The sequence below is a fragment of the Silene latifolia genome, chromosome 8, assembly GCF_048544455.1.
Source record: "Silene latifolia isolate original U9 population chromosome 8, ASM4854445v1, whole genome shotgun sequence".
NCBI classification, from domain to species: Eukaryota; Viridiplantae; Streptophyta; class Magnoliopsida; order Caryophyllales; family Caryophyllaceae; genus Silene; species Silene latifolia.
The window spans coordinates 70,106,437-70,126,253 of NC_133533.1; the positions used below are offsets into that span (position 1 = coordinate 70,106,437).

A 19,817-nucleotide genomic window follows, 5' to 3' on the forward strand; every position below is an offset into this window, starting at 1 on the left:
AGAAAGTCCTAGCCTAGTACCAAACTCCTCTAAAGTCAAAGAAAAAGTCCGGTTGAATAACCGGAAAGACACGGAAGCACAAGTGGGTTAAGTGTCGTGTGCCCCAGAAGAGAAGGTAAAGAAGCTGAAAAACTCGAGGGTCAGCTCCTTGAAGGTCAAGGCACTCATGGTCACTAGGCCAGACATCCCCGTACCCCTCAAAATCTCAACAACAGACTCGTAAATACCAAGTCTATCAAGTGACTTACGGCATAAAAATTTTGTAGACAGAAAATCACAGCCAGCTAAATCAAAGAATCGAGTGTAATGAATAGCGTTAAAAAAGATTACCTCAGGATAGTCGGGGTGCGAGTCAAGCGAATCAGCCACGCGGATGGTGACACGGCCAGCAGAATGGCCAGCAGTAGGTGTAGCTCGTGCGCGACCCCGCCCTCTAGTGCCTGAAGAAGAAGCCCGTCCAGTAGCGGTACGAGGTACTAGAGCGGCCTTGTAGGCAGCTGTGACAGCTGGTGACCATGCAGCAGGGGTGGTCACCGTACCCGACGTGCTAGTTGTGGCTGTAACAGCAGAAACAGAAACAGAAGTCAAGCTAGCAGCAGAGCTAGCAAGAACAGAAGCTGAAACGGAAGTAGGAGCGGAGCTAGCAGCAGAACTAGCAGCAGTAACAACAGTACCAGCAGTAGTAACAAGTAACACGTGGGTAGTATAAGCGGTACTGACGGTAGTGGTGACAGTGGTGGCAGCAGGGACCACCGTCTCAGCAGAGGATGGAACTACAGTCGAACTAGATGAGGGCATTGAACTACTGTCCATCCTAAAAAAGTAAGCAAGGGGAATAGATAATCAGTCAACCAATTAAACCGCAAAATTCACACAAACAGTCGGATTTATCGACTCAAGCATAAACCCTAAAACCCCTAATACTTCATTTTGTCGAAAAAAAGGAATTAAACAACAAGAAAATGAAGATAAGACTTACTTAATGAATAAACCCACAAGCTATGCAAGAAAAATCGACTCAAACGATGCAAAAATGGCGATTTTCTAGTCGAAAATCGCAAACCTTAGAACCCATAATTGACCACGAAAACAACCTAATATGAAGGGCAAATGTCGATTTAATAGCAGAGAACAAATTGTAGGTGTTTGATTTGGTGTTTGGGCAATAAAAATGGAGAATTTGGGGTTTTATCGTGCAAAAGGATGAACAAAGTGAAAGAATAAAAGAAAGAATGAAAAAGGAAGAAGTTAAGGAGTCACTTCCTGCGTGTAAAAATCAATTTCACTCAATCGAGTGGTTTGAAATCACTCGATCGATGAGTCTCAGCTTCAGTTCACTCGATTGAGTAAAAATCTACTCGATCGAGAACTCCTTATATTTGCCATTTCGATCGAGTGACTTGAAACCGCTCGATCGAACCTTTTCCTATGAATTCCTCTCGATCGAGTACAAAAATTACTCGATCGAGTTCTTTTCTTCGTGTAAGTCATCCAAATGCGTGATTATCTCCCAAACCTGCATAAAAATACTTTCAAACATATCCCGAACATACCAAATCACAAAATAACAGTCTATAGTCTTTCTAACTACGCTAAAAATAGTCTAAATTCTAACGGTCCTAAAAAACACGATAAAGAATTTCAACGGAAATTTAAAATTAGTTTTTATAATTTGTTACGCAGGGCATTCCTCGCTCAATTCCCAAGACAATTCAGTAGCCCAACGGAGGGCTTCTGACTGGAGGAGGTCCATTCAATATCCTTGACCGTCCTCTTCGTTCTCCACGAGCTTGAATTTGAACCAGTAGGGGGAGAATAGTTAACATCCATGTATGCACGAACTTTTCTCGTCCCTTTGTCTTTCCCATCAGCTTTGACGTTAGGACCCCCTTTTTTATTGTCTTTAATTACATTTTGACCTTTGACAGCTCCTGCATCTATTCCATCTGTACCTGCGGCAAGGAAAACAGACGAACGTTCCTCCTTTTCGCTCTCAATCTGAGGCGGAGGTGTCACAATTGCAGCACAAAATTCCACATTTCAGCAGGAGTGTCAATATGGGAGTCAGTAGAGCAAAGGGCATTGCAAGGTTGAGCTTGCATGGGAGCCCTGCGAGACTTAGACTGATGAAAAATCAATTCCTCATCTCCTACCTGAAATGTGAGTGTCTTACCCCTGACATCTATCACTGCGTGAGCAGTGAATAAAAATGGTCTCCCTAAAATAATAGGGGTGTGAGTGTCCTCGGGAATATCAAGCACTACAAAATCAACGGGAATAAATAATCTCCCGATTTTGACAGGTATGTGCTCTATTACTCCTAACGGCCGTGATATACTACGGTCGGACATCTGCACGGTCATGTTGGTGCAATTAAATTTAGTCAAACCAAGTCTCCTTGCGAGAGACAAAGGTAAGACGCTCACGCTAGCACCGAGATCGCATAGCGCGTTATCAATCAAACGGGTACCTATGTGACATGGAATCGAGAAACTACCCGGGTCTGACTGTTTAGGTGGCAACTTATTTTGAACTAGGGCGGTCCCTACCTCGGTTAAAGCTATCATCTCATGATCGTTTATATGCCTCTTACGTGACAAAATTTCTTTCATAAACTTTAAATAAGAGGGTACCTGTGTCAGCAACTCGGCGAATGGAACAGTAACCTGTAAGCTTTTCAGGAGCTCGGCAAATTTACCAAACTGTTGATTGGCTTTGGTGCTCTGTAACTGCCTTGGGAAGGGGACGGTAATAGGTATCTCGAGCCCTTTGTTTCTCTCTTCCAACGTCTCAGCTGGTTCAAGCTCTTTATCACTCGAGCGAGACTTCTTACCTCTCGATCGAGTCTTTACAGGTGATATTTCACTCGATCGAGCAATTCCAGCCTCTCGATCGAGTTCCTAAATAGCAGCAGTGTTCGATCGAGGTAAATTACCACTCGATCGAACAGATTCTTCAGACTTTTCACTCGATCGAGTGGTTTTCACCCCTCGATCAACCCCTTCATTATCCTGTTCTCTCGATCGAGCTACATTTCCACTCGATCGAGTGCTTTCTTCATCAATTCTACTCGATCGACCATCAGAGATCAGTCGATCGAGTATATTCCTCGTGGTAAGCTTATCTTCAGCGACAGTTGACTGTTCATCAGCATTTATGGCCTTCCTCGGGTCTGATATGTCATCTAAAGTTGACAATTTTGGTCCTTCATATGAACGACCACTTCTAAAATTAATCAAGTTTACCGTCTCGTATGGATTCTTCTCAGATTGGGACGACAAATGACCCGGTTTCCTCGTGGACTGATTGGCGGCAAGTTTAGCAACTTGAGTTTCAAGTGACTTGATGGATGCTTCTTTCTGTTGGTCAATTAGTTACCATTGCTTTGTTAACTGAAGTATCGACTTTAACTCACCCAATTCACTTACCCCACTTGAAGATGATGCTCCTTGATTCGGTGGAGGAAAAGAAGGAGGCTTTTGGAAGCCTTGTTGAGCCTTGTGAGGAGGGACATATGGCTGCTGCTGCTGCTGCGATGTAGGAGTGGGATTAAGAAAATTTTGACTTATCCACCTCAAATTGGGATAGACTGCCCCTTGATTAGTGTAATAGGAACCTCCACCTTGCCTATATTGCTGAAAGGCAAGGACTTGTTCCTTCTCACTAAGACAGTCAATAGCAGTATGACCGTCATTGCTTCCACATCTCTCACATGTGACAGTTTCCTGTCTAGTTAACAGATGAACCGTCTATTGATCTCCAGCATTTTGCAGCTCAAACCTGTCAAAACGAGCATTCATGGCTTCCAGCTAAGCCACGACTGCCTTATCAACCGAATGGACCGTTCGAATACAATCCCGTGGATTCCTATATTCAGCACAATGGCTCGCCATCTCCTCAATAATGCCCCATCCCTTATCATCATCAACGTTCTTTTGAAATCTCCCGTTGGATGAGGCGTCAAGTATAGCTTTGTGGTCATCGTACAACCCATTGTAGAACTGGTTGCACAAAAACCATGGATCAAAAACATGGTGAGGAAGAGACCTCACCAACCTCTTGAACCGGCACCAAGCTTCATAGAAAGTCTCATCAGGTGCCTGCTTGAAACTAGTAATCTTAGCCCTCAGCTGATTAGTGCGTTGTGGAGGGAAGTATCTTTTGTAGAACGAAGGTGCGAGAGTCTCCCAGTTAGTGATACCAGCAGTTGTCCGGTCAAGATCAATCAGCCACTCACGGGCTGAGTCAGTCAGAGAAAAAGGAAAAAGTACTTCCTTTATCTTGTCTTGAGCTACTCCCTTAGTGGCGGGAATAGTAGAGCAATAGTCGGTAAAGACTTCTATATACTTTCACGGATCTTCACCCGCCACACCTCGGTACAGATTTCTCTCCACCAAATTTATGTAAGACGGACGGATATCGAAAGTGTTACCGTCCTCAGTCTGGAGATTGAAACCTTTAGGAATAGAGGATGCTTTGGGCTCCGAGTGACTTGCAATGTTAGGCATCTTTACTGGCTTGTTGAGAAATGAGATTGTCTTCTTCAAAAGACTGGTCTTCTTCAAATAAAAAGTGTTGTAGCTCGGGCTCGAAAGTACTCAAGTCTTCCTTTCGAAGTTCTCTATGCAGACGGAGTCTATGCCAAAATAGTCTTTCTGGCTCAGAAGCAGCTGGAACTAAATCCGACCTGTTTGACCTGGGCATACACAATACTGAAAGAGATAAATGAGAACTGCCTCAAGGAATAGAAATTCCCTGAGACGGATAAAAATAAACGAAAGCAAAAACAGATAGGGCTATTGCCTCCCCGGCAACGGCGCCAAAATTTGACAGGCTAGTCGTGTACCTACCAAAAATAACCAACTGGCACTAACTAATATAGCTAGGGAAGTCGGGTCGATCTCCACAGGGAGGCAATATATCTGTTAAGGTCCGTCTATTTAGGTCACTAAATGGGGTTTTGAATTTGATTTCTAAACTAATAAAGGCTTAAAGGAAAGAGCAGTAAAGGAAGACCAATAAAAGATAGAAAATATAATAAAGGTGATCAAATGAGAGAGAACATGTCAGGATTTCGGTTCACCATGGTAGTCTATCGACTCAACTGCAAATAGCCTAGATAATCTACTGTGAGACGGATACAGGAAAGGTCCTTCCGGTCCACTTTCTATCCTAGATTTCCACTAACTTAACTTCTGTCCTCGTCAGGGTAGTTCACTGTTCATAGCATGTCTGTTTTGTCTAATCTTCCGATCCAGAAGTAAATTTAACCAGATTAAAGGGTAACTTAGAAGCGTGCACTCAACTAAGTTGGTATTATAGTTAAATTGCCATGGGTACAGATTCTCACAAGTAAACAATCTAGTCTATTCGCTACATCGTCACAATCCTACCACGGATTCCCTAATCCCAACATCAGAGAATTTAGCTACTCATATTACTAATGTTGTCAATAATAATAATGATGAATAAACTAATGAAAGACATGATGGAATAACAATAATAATGCATAAACGAAATTAGGGTAGAAGTTAATGGTGAGAGAAACGAGAATTAAAGCAACAAATAACGAGATTAAGATTAATAAGGAGAAGAAGGATTACAATAACAAGCGATCCGGCGTAAAGAACAACCAAAATCCAAGCAAAGAAATCCAAGAGCAAAGTTACAGTAAAAAGTTTAAGGGAGAGATTAGTGGCGTTCTAAGGATCAGTAAAACGTAGTAAAGTAGAAGAACAACGTACTTAATAGCCTAAATATGAATGCTTAAATAGAAAAAACTAAGTCCATCACGAAATAAGTCCAACACAGGTTAATTAAGCCCGTGTAATATCAAAACCTCTCGATCGAGCAGTATAAAACCACTCGATCGAGGACTTCAAGAGATAATCCTCTCGATCGAGCGATATTTCCACTCGATCAAGGAAACCCTCAAAACAACATTTCGATAGAGCACAATAAAGCACTCGATCGACCTCTTCAACACTCCAAACCACTCGATCGACCAAATAAACCATTCGATCGAGTGTTCTTCCTCCAAGTCAGCTCCAAACTCGTCATTGACTGCTTCGTTGACCATCCTTCACGCATCCCAATGCAGTACTCTCGCTCTAACATTCCCGTCTCCTTAAAATGCATGCAAAACTGGACGAAAAGAGTACGGTTTCACCACTTTCAGGTTCATTTCTGCAAAACAGACAAAACAAACCAAAGTAGCCAATTCGGGGCATATTGCAATACAAAACAGTACAAAAGTGCATAGAAATGCGTGCAAAATAGGACTAAAAAGGCTATATAAAATGCACGTATCACGCAGCAACAGCTGCGCCTCTTCCAGGGGCTGCCGCTGTTTTTGCTCTTCTTCTTCTTCTTCCTCGGTTTTCTGTTATTTCGTTCCTTTTGTTTTATTTTCCTATTCTTTCTCTCTTTTCTTCATACATAATAATTTTAATACTTTCTTAATAATAATCATGTTTTATTTCCGACTTAAATCCCTTATAATCGATATTTGCGGGTTTTCGTCATTAAATCAAACCGGATTTTAGAGACTCGATCCGTTCATATCAAGTTTCTGGAATTCGTCCTTTGTACATGTTTTCATTGCTTATTTCCAGTTTATCACGTCTTTCAAGTTCGTTTCCGTCTTCACAATTAAACCTAATTTGTTCTAACTCGTTTGTAAGTCGTCTTTAATCCATTTTGACCCATTTTAATTCGTGTTTATCGCTTTTATGACATTTTGTATGTAATTAATATGCTAAATCACTTTCACCCGAGTCAAATATTGATAATCAATCATTAAACACGCCAACGAATGATAACAACCCGTAGTTCTGACTTCACAGCTAGAACTCACCTCAGGAACAGACGCAGTAAAAGCAGCGCCTCTTCCGAGGGACGCAGCAATGTTGTGCCTGTTCCGGGATGAATTCTGCCTCTGAATTTCCATTCTTCCTTTGACTTAATCTTTTAATTATGTAATTAATTGACTATTAGTCGTAATATCACCCTTAATCTGGCCATATTTTCTAACCTTATTTATTTTCCTTTCTTTTCTTCAAATCGTCCGTCTTAAGTATATTTTTGACGGAAATCAATTAATCCATTATAATTTATTTATTGTAATTTTAATAATCGTTATTTATTTATTTATTTATTGTATTTATTTTGGATGCTTATTTATTCACATGTAATTAATTCTAAACCCTACTTCGACATTAACAAGTGCTACTTATTTGTTCACCGACTTAGTTAATTTTCACATGCTAGGATCAAAACGTTGGATGTTGCATCGCATGCATATAATAGACAGCATGTCAAATACGAACGATTTCCCTAATCAAAACGTTGGATGTTGGATCACAAATGCAAACGCTTGTCCCAAGCGCCCCTCGTGGCCCATGTCCACACTAGAGGCGGTCTAATTTACGAGTTATTGTAATTATAAGATGCATACATTATATTGTGAGATGGTTGTATAAACTTACCTTGAGACGATAATAAAAGCCGAGTTCTTCGCTTTTTACCTTGAGACGATAATAAAAGCCGAGTTCTTCCCTTCCCGATATTATATTATTATTATTATACAAATACAAGTACTACTAAGATTATTGCAATTATTATTATTATTATTATTATTATTATTATTATTATTATTATTATTATTATTACTACTATTATTACTACTATTATTATTACTATTATTACTATTATTATTATTACTATTATTATTATTATAAAATGCGCGCAGCTTTCATTATAATAAAAACAAAATGTTTACATGAAATTGGTGGGGAGCCGAGAGACAATCTGGGCTCCCACACCCAAAAATAATAATATTATTATTATTATTATTATTATTATTATTACTATTATTATTATTATTACTATTATTACTATTACTATTATTACTATTACTATTATTAGTATTACTATTACTATTATTACTATTACTATTATTATTATTACTATTACTATTACTATTTTTTTTTTTTTTTGCAGAAAAGCTTTTGGATCTTTTTATTTCATGAAAACATAAAGTACAAGATCCTTGCCACTCTTTCCTACAAAGGAGACCAGAAAAGTCCCCTAAGATAAAAGAAAATACAAACCAAGGAGAAAAACCTACAACTGTAATGACCCATACAAACGTAAAGTCACTACATTCTTAATAACAATACTAATGGACTCAGCCGAAGACTTGACACCGTTAAAAATTCTAGTATTACGCTCCTTCTACAAATAGTAGACAGTGGCCATCAAGCTTGGTCGATGCTTGATAGAGTAGACACCATCTTGCAATATGAAGGCCAGGGAATAAGTGGTCAGGGGCAAGGAAACCCAGTGAGCAATGATCATAAGAACCTGCCGGGAAAAAACACAATCAAAGAACAAATGGTGAATATCCTCACAGCTATGCTCACATAGAGCACACCTATTAACCATATACAACCCGCGAGAAGTCAGCTTATCCACTGTAGGAAATCCATTCTGCAGAGCCATCACAGCAGTGAAAGAGTGCTTAGGATGGCAGCCATCCCCATGTACCTGCTTAGCCCAGGGGACTGGTTCCCTTCTTGTTCGAATATAGTCATACATGGAGCCCGTACAGAATCTCTGATGGGAAGTACAAGAATCCAAAAGCTGAAGTGCCTGATCAGGGGAGCCAGCAATGTGCAAAAGAAGGTATTTCATTTTTAACACATTGTTCCAGTACCAAGAGTTAGTAATGGTCTGATGAGCATCCCATAAACTATCCCCTTTCAAGACATAAGTAGTAATCCACCTAGTCCAAATGCAGTTTGGTCTATAAAAAATTTTTCAAACCCATTTGATCATTTGCGCACAATTCCAACTCAAAACCTCTTTAATGCCAATCGCCCCCTCTAATTTTGGAGAGCATAGCAACTGCAATTTCATGAACACATGCCTACGAGCCCCATCCTCAATACCCCACAAAAAATCCTTGCAAATTTTGGTAATCCTCTTAGCTATGCCCTTTGGAAGAAAAACACTGGCCCCCCAGAAATTATTGAGCCCAAAGATGACTGAGTTAACCAGAAGAGTTTTTCCTGCATAGCTCAAACTAGCATTAGCCCAGTGCATAACCCTACCCTTGATCTTGTCTAGGAGAGGTTGATACATACCCTGAGTAATCCGAGCATTAAACAAAGGGAGACCCAAATACCTGAAAGGGAAAGAACCCAAACTGAAAACAGTAGCAGTCAGAATTAGATCCCTTACCTCATCAGTAATTCCTCCAAGATAGAGATCAGTTTTAGAAGGATTGGCATGAAGTCCAGACAACTGGCTAAACTGATCCAAGCACTTAGCAACTGCTGCAACAGAAGGTAGGTCTCCACGAGTACAAACAAGAAGGTCATCAGCAAAGACAAGATGAGTAAGGTTCAAATGAACACATTTAGGGTGGTAGGAAAAGCTAACAGCCCTAGGTAGTCTTCTGAGAAGCCTTGACAGCACCTCCATGCAGATGACAAAGAGATAGGGAGAGAGAGGATCTCCCTGCCTCAAGCCACATTTCCCAGGAAAAAACCCATGAACCTCACCATTAATAAGAAGGGAGTAATGTGGAGAGGTAATGCAAGCCATAATCCACTGAATAAACTGAGGAGGGAACTTAAGCAAAGTCAGACTATCCTTAAGAAACCCCCAATTCATAGAATCAAAGGCCTTCCTAATATCTACTTTGAGCAAGTATCTTGGAGTGAGATGAGCACGGCCATACTTAGAAACCAATTCATGGGCCAGCATAGTGTTGTCAAAAATATCCCTGTTAGCCACAAAGGCAGCTTGCTCAGGGCCAATAATGAAGTCAAGAACCTGTTGAAGTCTATTGGCTAGGATCTTGCTCACTACTTTGTAAAAAGTGGTGCAACAAGCTATGGGCCTATAGTCTTTAACAGTGAGAGGGGTCTCCATCTTAGGAATAAGTACCAAGAGAGTGGCATTGGCAGCCTTGGGCATGAAACAATTCTGAAAGAAGTCAAAGACAGCAGCTTTGAAGTCAGATCCAACCTGCTGCCAGGCATCCAGAAAGAATCCTGAAGTATATCCATCAATGCCAGGGCTTTTATGCCTATCAATAGACTTAAGGGCATCAATAATCTCTTGCACTCTTATCTGCTGTATCAGAGAGGTACAAGAATCAGGGGGTACAGTATCCTGCAGAAAGAGAGAAGGGGGTAGAGGCAAAACAGGGGAAGAAGTGCATAGCAGAGATTTATAATAGGAGATAAAGCCCAGTGAAACTTCCTTAGACCCAGTACACTGCTTCCCATTCTCATCCTGGATAATCCCAATACTATTCCTTGCTCTCCTATCAGCAAGCCTTGAATAGAAAAACCTAGTGCTTAAATCATTAAGTTGGAGATTTTGAACTTTAGCCCTCTGATAGAGAGCTTGCATCTCAGCTCTCTTCACTAACAAATATTCCTGCAGCAGAGAGTGCTCCCTAGCAATTAGGGAAGGATCCAAGGGAGAACAGTTAAGCAAATCTTGACAATGTTGAAGGGCTTTTTTCCTTTCAGCCACTCTAGCAGAGAGATTAGAGAAGTGAGAGGTGTGAAGCCTGCTGAGATAACCCCTAAGCCTTTTGAGCTTCTAAAACAAGGTCACAATAGAATTACCATAGTAATGATTATCCCAACCATCCTTAATAGTTTCCTGGAACTGAGGAGCAAGGGCCTAGCAATTCAAATACCTAAAAGAATTTTTCCTGGGAACAGGTATATCATTAAGGAACACTACACAAGGAGAATGATCAGAGATTCCTGCACTTAAGAAAGTTGCAGTAGAGTGAATATTTGTCAACCACAAGGAGGAAGCCAAGATCCTATCAAGTTTAGCCCATCTGAGGCCATCTCCTTGTTTATTATTCCATGTGAAATGATAGCCTGTTGCAGGATGATCCACCAGATTACAGACATCCAAACAATGCTTAAACTCATTAATATCAGCTAACTGCACATGAGAGCTACCAAGCCTCTCATCCATGTTTAAAACCACATTGAAATCACCCAAGCAGAGCCAAGGGTTGGTGACCTGGGTAGAAGTACTAATTAATTGATCCCAAAGCTCCCTTCTATCCTGCCTAGCATTAAAAGCATAAACAAAGGTGACTTCAATTAGCTTTTGGGATGCTATGTGAAGTAACAAACAATGCATATGCTGTGGGGATTGATGCAAAACAGTTAGAGTAAGGATATGAGGCTTCCAAAAGATCCAAATGCGCCCATTGTAGTGGCTATCATTATTATGAACTAAATTATAACCAGAAAAAGTCTGACTAACATCCTTGATAGATTTGTGCTTCACATGGGTTTCAATCAGAGCACCACAATCCACCTTATTTTCCAGCAAGAAGTGATGAGCTTCTTGCTGTTTTAGGGGGTCATTGAGACCCCTAATGTTCCATGTTGTGATGATCATGGGATGCAACAGGCTCCCCAAGATCCAACTCAATACCCTTATCAGACATGTCTAATTCATGCTCCTCTACTATTTGAATATCATCAGAAGCCACTTCCTCAGTCTCATGATCATCTGGCTGTAAAACAGAGAACCTATTTGAAAGATTTGTAGCTACTGTTTTCTTCACTGGAGATTTTGGAGGAATTTCCTTTGGGGTGCTAACGATTGTCCCTGAATCCCGGAAGATTTAGGAAGGCTGCTTTGTTTGCTTAGGCCTATAAGTAGCCCTGGTTTTAGGTTTCCCAGGATTACATCTGTCTTTAGTATGGCCAACTTTCTTACAAGCTGAACAAAAGTGAGGAACCCACTCATAGGCAACAGCCTGTAAAAGAGACCCTCTATAAGGAGTGTTAAGCTTGATAGCCTTAGGAAGCTCCTTGGAGAGGTCAACATCTATCAAAACTCGGGCAAATGCAAGCTTACTCTTGTTGGTAGTATGCTCATCTGCACAAATAGGGTTCCCACAAAGCACTAGCCACCTTACTTAACCCCGCCTTAGACCAAAAACAAGGGTCAGTTGGGGAAAAGCACCCATACAGAACATGGGTAACATTCGGTTCATCAATGACGATCGGGCTCCAAGGCTTGAAAACCAAGGGAAAGCCATTAACATTCCATGTGTCGACCTAATTTTTCCATGTCTTGGTGAAGCAAACCGAAAGTAATACCAACCTTTGGCGAAATACATGATTTCAGGTGTTGTGATATGAGTCCAAAATTTAGAAACAAGACTTTCAATCTGAACAAGGGTCGACTGCTTACCTAAAACAGTTCCAACCAGAGTCGTCTGCCAATATTCCACCTCCTTCACTATGTCTTCCTCCTCAATAGTGAGAGAATCAATTCCAGGGACAAAGGAAAGGTTCATACCTTTCGAAGAATTCTTCAAAACATCGGAGTAAGTTTTCGACTTAGATGATTCAGGAACATCCTTCTTCGCAGATCCAGATGATTCCCCAGTTGATTTTGTCTTACCAGTCCGTAGCGCCGCGTGAATATAATCATTCAAGACAGCACCCGTCGGTACGGTTCAACAAGACCTCTTTCTCCACAGTTGAGTCGTTCACGGGAACAGAGATGGAATAGGGGGTTCCACCGTCCTTGGCGGCCGGCCCCGGGCCATAGTTGCGAAAGCTAGGTTACCGTCGCAATTTTTGAGAGGATTTTTAGAGAGATTTTAGAGAGAGGGTCGTACTATTATTATTATTATTATTATTATTATTATTATTATTATTATTATTATTATTATTATTATTATTATTATTATTATTATTATTATTATTATTATTAGTATTAGTATTATTATTATTATTATTATTATTATTATTATTATTATTATTGTTGTTGTTATTATTATTATTATTATTATTATTATTATTATTATTAGTATTAGTATTATTATTATTATTAGTATTAGTATTATTATTAGTATTATTAGTATTATTAGTATTATTATTATTATTAATATTATTATTAATATTATTATTAATATTATTATTATTATTATTATTATTATTATTATTATTATTATTATTATTATTATTATTATTATTATTATTATTATTATTATTATTATTATTATTATTACTACTACTACTACTATTATTATTATTATTATTATTATTATTATTATTATTATTATTATTATTATTATGTTCCAAATATTCGGTCCAATTCGTCTTCCCGACTCATCCATCTATAAATATAATTAAAAGCCTCATCTAAAATGGCTAATAAACGCCACGCGGACAAATCCACATAGGACTAGAAAAAGCCAGCTGGAGTTCGATTACCCCACATGTTGTACGCGTCAACTTCCACTCTATGTTTCCTACCTCTTAAGAAAGACAGGAAAAAAAAACAACCGCCTTAAGAAAGAAAGGATAACAAACCAGCTCTGTTCCTTCATCTCCCTCCTCAGTTAACTTCAGTGCAACCGTTAAATCAAATTGAAAGCCCGTATTGAGTGCCTACTAATTATAATTGCTTGGTTGCCAAATTCATTAGAATTACAATTATTAAGATTCAAAAAACAGTACGAAAATCGAACCTTAATCTTCACTCTCTTCGTATACCTTTGTCCGAAACTGAAATCACCATTGTTCACCATAAAATTACAACATTATTCCCCAATCTTTCATCTCTTTTATATTCAAATTGATTGATAGTCATATCCGTATTGAAATCAAAATCAATAACCAACTCTCCTATTTCAAAATCAACAAGGTCTTCAGACGTTTTCAGGCAGAATCGCAATGGAACAAATAACCATTTGTTGTTGAATTAGTAACTGTGATTGTGAATAACTGTGAATATCCCTCTTTTGTTATTGGATTTTTTCAGGGAAACGGGTTTTTATTATTACTGGAGAAATAGTGAGTCTGTTCATATTATATGCCACAGGTATGTTTATCCACCATTTGGAACACACGACTTGTAGTGTGTTTGATCGTTGTATACAATTTGACGATTGCCTTTCGTGTTGCTTACTGTTTACTTTCACTGCTTTATTGTATTTAGCTTTAATTTGTTGTCGTGCCACAAATTCCAAACAAGGTCAGCCTGGGAATAATTGACTCCAATAATTTCGAACGTCGTTGGATATGGATTCCGGGAAAAAAAACTAAGGTACTACTACTTTGATGTTTCTACATATTTCCAGTTCTATAGTCGTTGTTTTAGCTTCAAACGGGTCGGATTCCTCTTTCGAACTTGTAGCGGGTTAGTACTCTGCCTTCCTTTGTTTGGTCTATCATATAGACATGTAAACTGCTTATTATCATTTTGTTATTGTAATTTTGTGGTACTTTTAATTTGACTTACGCTAAATTAAAGTCGCAAACTTATATGTGTTTTCTGCTGCATATAAAAGATGAATTACCAGCACAGCTGAGTTGGACAATTTCATGCCGCAAATCCAGTTTTATAAGAAAAATCAACCAAATTGCTGAAACTCCTCCTTTGGTTGAATTAACTGATCTTTGCACTTTACATGCCCTTTTCAGCATGCTAAATGAGTACTTATTGAAAATCTGAAATGAGGTAAGAGTTGGTTAAGGATAGGGTCATCATTGTAACAGACAAATACGGAAAAAAAAATAAAGAAGAGAGATAATACGAAATAGAATGATATGATGTCCAAGAAATTAGAAGCTTAATGATATGTATATATACATCAGCCTACATAACATACATTCGGCTACGAGGCGAAGCATAATGCTTGGTAATAAACTTATGCAACTTAGTGCATCTGATTATCATGATTGTTGACGGAAGATCATCTAATGTCATTGCAGGTGTAATAGAAATTGGGAACTGTAGTAGCGTTTGTTCCTGTCACCAACCTTGGAGCTGATACCTACTAATAAAGGCGGTCTCTTTCAGGCCAATTTCATACTTATAGGAAGGTTGTAGGTGAGTTGGTAGCCTGATCTCTTAAGCATTTAATCTAATACTTGTAGCAGTTTTGGTTTTGATTGGTGCTAATAAAGGTTGAATTACTATCACAGTTGAGTTGGACAATTTTATGTCAAAATACAGGTTTATAAGAAAAAACTGCCAAATTGCCGAAAGTACCCTTTTGGTTGAATTTAGTGATCTTTTCACTTTACAGGCACAATTGAGTAGGTTAAATCAGTAGTCATTATAAATCTGAAATGAGGTTAGATATGGTAAAGGACAGGGTAATCAATTTAACAAGGGAATACGGAAAAAAGCAAAATGAGAAAAAAATATGATGGTCGTGTTTGTTTAGTTTCCTAATGCAAGGAAAATGATATATAATATGCGGAATGAAATTGAATCATTTTTTCGTCTATAATTTTTCAGGCAGAATTGTAATGGAACAAAGTTACTGTAAAAGAGGTCGTCCACGAAAACCAAGGTCTGCAGACATTTTAGATCCCTTCATCCCTGACATGTTACCCCCGGCTGCTGTAATGTGCGACCTATATCCAAGTACGCTTTTCTCACAGATTTAATAATTTGTTATAGATTATGTACCAGTCACCAAACCACCCTGGTAATACAAATTTTGTGCAACAATTGCCACTGTCGACCCCATGCACATTGAACCAAGACACCCCCTGGAAACCGATAACTCCTCCCACCTCCCACCCTTGAGGCAATCGACCTGCGACATGGCACCAAGAACCCCAGTCAATCCAAATATCAGCTCAGTAAACCAAAACAAAGACGCTCATGACCCGGATTGTAGACCCCGTAAGAGAGGTCGACCACGCGTTAGAACAAGTGTACCTGTTGACAAACCTGTTTACTGCGGCACTGAACCAGCTGTGAATTCCATAGCTGACATGAATGAAACAGGTAAGTGACTAAAATATATTTACGCGTGACAATTCACTTTTGCCAGTTAATGGGTACATTTTTTTTTAATAACAAAACACAGCTGGTGCTGAGAACTATACCGCCCCTACGCATGGCCAACCACCTTCCTCACCGACCACGAAGAACGCTACAAGTACGCTCTACTTTATTTATCCCGGCCCCTTTGGCACCAAACATTTAGTAAAGACTGTTGTACCTTAACCCATTCACTCACCGTTGTTTTTCTATGCTCCTTAAATTAAACAGGTAGTCACCAGAAAGGACTCAGTCATCGTCGGATTGGCCGCCCACGTAAGGCTAAACTTCCTGCAAACTCACAACATTATGTCACAGAGATCGCCTCCGAGACAACAGAAGTCTTACGACCCTATATAATCGCAGGAGGTATAATCTTCAACAATTACCAACCTTAGTAAGTGAGTCAGTGAGCTACTCTGACTACCAAATCACTTTAATTAATTTTTTCGCAAAAATCGGGACCCGCAGATGCAATTTCTGACCTCAACCAGACATCGAGCACCTCGAATACAAGTATGTTATTTTCCCTGCACTATCTCCTACTCTTTTGAGCCTAGGGGAACACCGACCTATAACAGTAACAGTTAAGTGTGAGTACTCATGACTGCGTTAATCTTTATGGCCGCTGACTGATCACCAAGGTAGTACAATCAGAGGCAGATATTCTGGCGAGGTAGCTAGGGTAGGCAAAAGGATATTGGAATATTGACTTAGGTGTGTTAGTTCATTAATTTTTTGGCAATGGGGTTGATAGCTTAGGAACTCCAATAGTGCATAATTCTAACATGATTCCATGGCCATATTCTTGCATTTAAAGGTTTGATTGGATGAATGTTGTAGCAAGAGAGGGGGAAGGAAGGAATAAAGTTGGATTATTTAACTTCTATGTTCTCTATTTTTAAAGGATTTAAATTTGGATTGAGGAAAAAAGGATCATTCTGTTCCTTTTCCATGACTTCATTAAGCATTCATAGAAAATTCCCCGTCCTTTCATTTGTTTATTTTATTTCAATATTTATTTTAGTTTATAATAAACTACAACATTAGTTATTGCTAAACCAATGAGGTAACCATTCATCTGATTCTCCTTAGTCATAGTAAATTAACCAAGCAACAAAAATGATATATTAACTATATCCAACTAACAAGGAAACTTTTAAAATCTTGGTGCTTCGGACCGCCAACTGGACTTTGTGAGTTCTGTGACACCGTGGTCTGGAAAGAAGAAGCTGTAGGCGAGACACCCAAAAAAAAGGGGCCAAAGTTTGCTATATGCTGCCAGAAGGGGAAAGTCAAACTTACACTACTCAAAGAACCACCTGAACTATTGAAAAGTTTATTAGATCCGTTGGGGGGCCACGCTGCACCGAAATCAAAAAGTTGATCCGCTCGTACAAAACTATATACGCATTCACATCCATGGGTAGCAGGGTCGACAACGCTGTGAACAAAGGTGGTGCGCCTTATTGCTATAGACTTGGTGGCCAAAACCACCATAGTATTGGCTCCCTCCTACCTCCAGTAGGTAAACAACCATTGTTCATGAAATTATACTTCCAAGACACAGAAAATGAATTAACAAACCGGGTGACATCCTTAAGTGGCGAAGGGAAAAACAACCTACAACCGGACATTGTTGAAAGCCTATCCCAGATGATGTACGAACACAACGACATTGCAAAATTCTGCAAAATGGCTAGAGAACGGATGTCTGACGTGGATCTAGAACCTGTACAACTACGACTCCGTGCTGGCCGTAGCAAAGACGACAGACAATCTAATCCCCCAACAGGGGATGAGTTTGTTGCCCATATAATTGGTTGCAGAGAAACTGAAAAAGGTGCCCAAGATATCGTAATCCAAGAACGCACAAGTGGGCTTCAACGAATCTCTGAACTTCACCCAAAATTTATGGCAATGCAGTACCCATTAATTTTCCCATACGGTGAGGACGGGTATAGACTAAGGAGAGAGCATTTAGATGCATCAACTACTAGCAGAAAGAAAAGGAAAACCGTTACAATGCGCGAGTATTACGCTTATAGGTTTCAAGAACGGTGGAAAGATGGGGAACTTACTGACGGGATTTGCGTAGTGTGTGGGAGGTTAAGGCAACAGTTCATGTGCGACGCATTTACATGTGTTGAGGAGACTCGGTTGGATTATGTCCGACACAACCAAAAAACAATTAGGAAATATTCGCTCTGTGGGCTAACCGATGCAGTAGCCGCTGGAGAAGTAACACCTACTTCAATTGGCCAACGCATAATTCTTCCACCATCTTATCCAAACTGTTTCAGAAATCTCTTCCAACTATACCAAGATGGCCTGGCTATATGCCGATGGACAGGCCCTCCTGATTTGTTCATCACTTTCACGTGCAACCCAAAATGGGAGGAGATCTCGGAATTCCTAAAATCTATCCCCGGACAACGGCCGGAGGATCATCCCGACATCCTTGCGAGAGTGTTCAAAATTAATCTAGACGAACTCATGCTAGACTTGACGAAAAGAGCTTTCTTTGGTGAAACTCTCGCAGGTATCATATATATCATCAGTTATATGTAATACCTCTTATTCTCATCACATTATATACCATATTGTAGCAGTTGTACAAATTTTATTAAAAAAGTTACAACAACTAAATATCAACGACACCGTAAGCAAAAGACGTCTACCCTATTTACTAACTTAGTTCATTTTCCTCTGTTAGTTCTATACTAGAGTCCCACATGCCTGCAGCATACACAAACACTCTTATTTTGGACAGATGAAATTAAGTTCAACAAACTAACCCATATATTTCAAAAGAAACCACTCGGACACCCGGATAAAGCAGTATTTCAATTATTTCCCAGGCTTATTAGTTTTCGTCCAACCCTATTTAAAACTTGATCGGCTTTATCCCGCTTCCCTTTTCCTAAACAAAAATTGGATCGTCTATGTGGAGAAAGTGTGTTTTAAATAATTTAATACCACTAACTTTGTTAATGCTACCCAGTTATTTATACAGTGGAGTTACAGAAGAGAGGGTTTCCGCATACACACATATGCTTATTTTTGCGACCTGAAAGTAAGCAAACTGACCCATCGTATATTGATAAAATCATTAGCGCCAAATTACTGGATAAAGCTAAAGATCCAACTGGATATGAGGCAGTGGTGTAATTCATGCTGCATGGCCCTTCTAGAGAAGCTTACACGAGTTGCCCCTGTATGATTGCTGGGAAGTGCTCAAAGTATTACCCGAGAGATTTTTGCCCCTAAACATCTGTTAGTGATGATGGCTACCCTGTATACTGTTGAAGAAAATATGGCAGAGAAGCTGAGAAGAATAAGCATACGCTTGATAACAGATCAGTGGTCCATCACAACCTAGACCTATTAGTGAAATACCAAGCACACTTGAACGTGGAATGGTGTAACAAACACAAATCCGTGAAATATCTATTCAAGTATATGTCTAAAGGACCGGACATGGCCCATGCAAATGTACAAGAAGTCCGCCATAATGTAAATGATGGAAATATGAATGCACGGCCAGTTGATGAAATTGAAACATTCCTTAAATGCAGATATGTCTGAGCATCTGAAGCATGTTGGAGGATGTTTGCATTTCAGATCCAATATAAGCAACCACCCGTCCAGCGCTTGACGTATCACTTAGAAACTGAGCAAGATGTCTTCTTTGATGATTCAGAGGCGCCTGATGACGTCCTAAACAGAGTGGGAGATGCAAGAACCACCCTTACCGAGTGGATGACTACTAACCAAAAACACGAGGATACATGCCTGTAAACATACGCTGAATTCCCGACTAAATGGGTTTGGGACAATAACAGAAAAATATGGACAAGACGGCAGAAGGGATTCAAAATCGGAAGGATGTACTTTGCTAATCCAAATTCCGGAGAGTCGTATTACATACGGCTACTACTGAACATCGTGAAGGGGGAAAAATG

General features: G+C 39.5%; 3 protein-coding genes and 1 non-coding gene across 4 annotated transcripts; 2 read left to right on the forward strand and 2 right to left on the reverse strand.

The window, feature by feature from the left end:
* The first annotated feature begins 4,026 nt into the window (after positions 1 to 4,026).
* Positions 4,027 to 4,132, forward strand: LOC141598004 (small nucleolar RNA R71). The gene has a single exon (XR_012523208.1). It is a non-coding gene; the product is annotated as a small nucleolar RNA R71 (small nucleolar RNA).
* A 4,103-nt stretch (positions 4,133 to 8,235) lies between these two features.
* LOC141595332 (uncharacterized) lies at positions 8,236 to 8,694 on the reverse strand. Its single transcript, XM_074415295.1, has one exon. The coding sequence runs from the start codon at positions 8,692 to 8,694 to the stop codon at positions 8,236 to 8,238; it is 459 nt and encodes a 152-aa protein (XP_074271396.1).
* A 126-nt stretch (positions 8,695 to 8,820) lies between these two features.
* On the reverse strand, positions 8,821 to 12,358 carry LOC141595333 (uncharacterized). The gene is made up of 5 exons (XM_074415296.1): positions 12,163 to 12,358; positions 11,743 to 11,934; positions 11,459 to 11,661; positions 10,768 to 11,364; positions 8,821 to 10,620 (listed from the first exon to the last, which is right to left on the reverse strand). Exons 1-5 carry the CDS (start codon positions 12,356 to 12,358, stop codon positions 8,821 to 8,823), a joined length of 2,988 nt encoding a protein of 995 aa, XP_074271397.1.
* Positions 12,359 to 17,274: 4,916 nt separating this feature from the next.
* Positions 17,275 to 19,653, forward strand: LOC141595334 (uncharacterized). The gene is made up of 4 exons (XM_074415297.1): positions 17,275 to 18,394; positions 18,869 to 19,019; positions 19,164 to 19,368; positions 19,477 to 19,653. The coding sequence occupies exons 1-4, from the start codon at positions 17,275 to 17,277 to the stop codon at positions 19,651 to 19,653; spliced, it is 1,653 nt and encodes a 550-aa protein (XP_074271398.1).
* The last annotated feature ends 164 nt before the right edge of the window (positions 19,654 to 19,817 follow it).

Excerpts from the sequence above, each read along its gene's own strand:
- LOC141595332 (XM_074415295.1), bottom strand. The coding sequence starts at position 8,694 with ATGAAATACCTTCTTTTGCACATTGCTGGCTCCCCTGATCAGGCACTT.
- LOC141595333 (XM_074415296.1), bottom strand. The coding sequence starts at position 12,358 with ATGAACCTTTCCTTTGTCCCTGGAATTGATTCTCTCACTATTGAGGAG. Across the intron at positions 11,935-12,162 it reads AATCATGTATTTCGCCAAAG|ATGAGCATACTACCAACAAG; the intron begins GTTGGTATTACT and ends CTATTTGTGCAG. Across the intron at positions 11,365-11,458 it reads AGTTGGATCTTGGGGAGCCT|GTGGATTGTGGTGCTCTGAT; the intron begins GTTGCATCCCAT and ends CTGGAAAATAAG.
- LOC141595334 (XM_074415297.1), top strand. The coding sequence starts at position 17,275 with ATGGGTAGCAGGGTCGACAACGCTGTGAACAAAGGTGGTGCGCCTTAT. Across the intron at positions 19,020-19,163 it reads ACTGGATATGAGGCAGTGGT|AAAATATGGCAGAGAAGCTG; the intron begins GTAATTCATGCT and ends ATACTGTTGAAG. Across the intron at positions 19,369-19,476 it reads TACAAGAAGTCCGCCATAAT|ATCCAATATAAGCAACCACC; the intron begins GTAAATGATGGA and ends TTTGCATTTCAG.